This window comes from Amphiura filiformis, chromosome 2, assembly GCF_039555335.1.
Source record: "Amphiura filiformis chromosome 2, Afil_fr2py, whole genome shotgun sequence".
Classification (NCBI taxonomy): domain Eukaryota; kingdom Metazoa; phylum Echinodermata; class Ophiuroidea; order Amphilepidida; family Amphiuridae; genus Amphiura; species Amphiura filiformis.
This window is the reverse complement of record NC_092629.1, coordinates 56,122,431-56,125,031: the sequence shown is the minus strand read 5'-3', so window position 1 is coordinate 56,125,031 and position 2,601 is coordinate 56,122,431. Positions and strand designations below refer to the sequence as shown.

At 39.3% G+C, this 2,601-nt stretch overlaps 1 protein-coding gene across 1 annotated transcript; it reads right to left on the bottom strand.

The window, feature by feature from the left end:
* On the bottom strand, nucleotides 1–1,998 carry LOC140171679 (forkhead box protein I1c-like; the record flags this gene model as incomplete). The annotated part of the gene is made up of 2 exons (XM_072194976.1): nucleotides 958–1,998; nucleotides 1–136 (listed from the first exon to the last, which is right to left on the bottom strand). Coding segments are annotated over exons 1-2 (954 nt in total), but the record flags the coding sequence as incomplete, so codon positions are not given.
* Between the last annotated feature and the right edge of the window lie 603 nt (nucleotides 1,999–2,601).

Below are 2,601 nucleotides of genomic sequence, written 5' to 3'. Positions count from 1 at the left end.
GGTATCCAGATTATCAGTTGCAGGCATCTCGAGATCAAAGTTCTCGCTGCTGGAATCGAACCCAGAACTCTGCGTTGTCCAACTCTCAGCCATAGATGATGATGATGGTCTTGTGCTGCTGGAATGGGAGTCGAACCTGGAATAGAGTGTGATAATGAAAATAGATAAATTATGTATACTATCAGAATTATCCTCATTTGGAGCTCCAAAGGCTTCAAGATGATGCGTCAAGTTTTTATACATTTTTGAAATTGCAACATTTTTGATAACGTAAAACCAAAGGATTTAAGAAAATGCAAAAACAAAGACGCATATATGATTATTTATGGGCCGAAGTAGGCCTATACCTTATTTCGCCCTGTTATTTTGTGGGGTCCATACATACACTGATATAATGCTTCTTGGAAAATAAACATGCATGATATAGTTTCATAACTAAGATAAAGGGATGGGTTCACATTTAAGGGTAAACGAGGTATTGTGTTGGTCGAAGCAACCAAAATTGCTTATCATTATCAAAATCTTATATATTATTGAAAAATAAACACTTAACTATTTTGCAAAAGTTCATTCTACAAATCATATAATTTGAAAACATTGATTTATTGTTGTGAATGAGTTACGTACGCTTTACAAAAGTGTTGTTGTTTCAGACCTCTTTTACAACATAACTCAAGAACCACAGGACCTACAGTACAAAAGTATACCTGTGATATCTAAATTCTTCTACACACTCGCTATTAAATGATCAATGCAATTTTTACTAAAGCTCACGACCATTCGCAAGATGATGTGAACTACCAAATCGCAACAGTTTAAAATTGTTGCTAACATTAAGCGTCATAAATGCTTCAAAGTTTTGGCATGAGGAAATATTTACAAATAATATGTCAGTTTGTGAACATAAAGGCGGCACAAATAACTTTATTATATAACAAAATTAAGTGGTTTACCTACCTGTAACTGTGTGTTGTCCAGCTTTCAGATGTAGATGACGACGACGTGGCTCTACTTGTACGGGAGTCGAACCCAGAACTATATGATGTCCAGCTTTCACTTGTTGAAGATGAAGACGGTGCTCTACTTGTATGACGACTCGAGTTCGACTCTGGTTTGTGTTCTTGATACATACAGGTCATTGGGTCAACTCTACTGATGCTCGACTGAAAATCGAACTTTGAAATACCTGTAGGATTGTCCTCAACTCGATTTGTATGTCGAAGTTCAATATACTGCACTTGTGAGTCTGATGGATTCGAACTTGGTACTCTGGTGATGGTAGCTTGGTTGGCAACCCAATCGTGGACGGCGTAGCCTTCTTGGTGATCATAATCAGATGATATGGACATTGATCTTGGTGTTTTACGTAACGCTGACGTGCTCGCGCTTTCTTTCCGTCTCGGCGCGGGACGTCCTGAAGCCATATTCAAACAATGCGTACAGTCTGGATTCAAAGTCCAATAATTGTCTTTCCCATACGGTCTCTCTTCATTCCTCAAAACTTTGGTGAAGCACTCAGCAGCCGATAAATTATGACGTACGCTGTTCTTCCAACCAACGTAACTCCCTCTGAAACACGGGAACTTGGTCTGCATGTAATCAAGAATTTCTCTCAAAGTTTTCATCTGGTTTGGAGAAGATTTAATCGCCATGGTGATGAGTTCCACATAGGAGTAAGGAGGTTTGACCCGTCTCTTGTAGGCTGGCCTTTGCTTTCCTTTCGTCGACTTACGATCACCGTTCTCTCTGGCCTTCTTTGAGTCTTTACTACACATGATGATTCAAGATACTAAAGTTCTCCAGTAAAAAAATTCAAAATTGACCCTAATAAGTTTGATGATGATGATGATGAAGTTTTGAAACTTGAAATTATTATGAGCACGTTATGAGTAACTTGTGTTGACTGTTTGATATCAAAGTTTCGAATGATCGATCTATCCAAAACTTGCTCCTTTTGGACTGCCCGGCGTGGGAGTGACCAGTGACCACTGAACAGTGTTGCTAAATCATGTTCAAGTATTGGGCAGTGTCCGCAAGTTGTTATAAGGCGCCCAATTTCAATTAATGCTATGCTACGCGGAGTTCCGCGTGCTGACGATTTATATTATAACCGGCATGACCGATGTATGTTTAAATAATAATGTTCCATTAATGATGGTACTTATTTTGTTTTCTAAGGCGCAAACTGTTCGAGAAAGATATCCCATTTGGGCGGTTGAACCACTGAGTTGGCAACTGGGGAGATGGAGCTTGTGACCACTGTCACTCAAAAGTCACCGCTCTTTAGCCATCGTCATCGCGTGAAACAGGCCCTCATCATAAACCAACGCTCCCATTATCGCAATAGTCCATCGGCATCAAAATTTAACCTAAGTTGAAATTATAAGTTTCATCCAGGCCTACATCAAAGCAAGTTTTTGAAATAATATTAATATTAATATGAGTACAAACATGCCTAGTATTGTTTGCCTTCAAGTTGGGATGAGCAGCATGCAGACCCCTTAATGAGATCCCAAGAGAAGCCGTGTTTCTCCCACGGTATCCTGGTATAGGTCCTATTTACTTATAACACCCCTCAACAAGATTAACCCAGCAAATTAC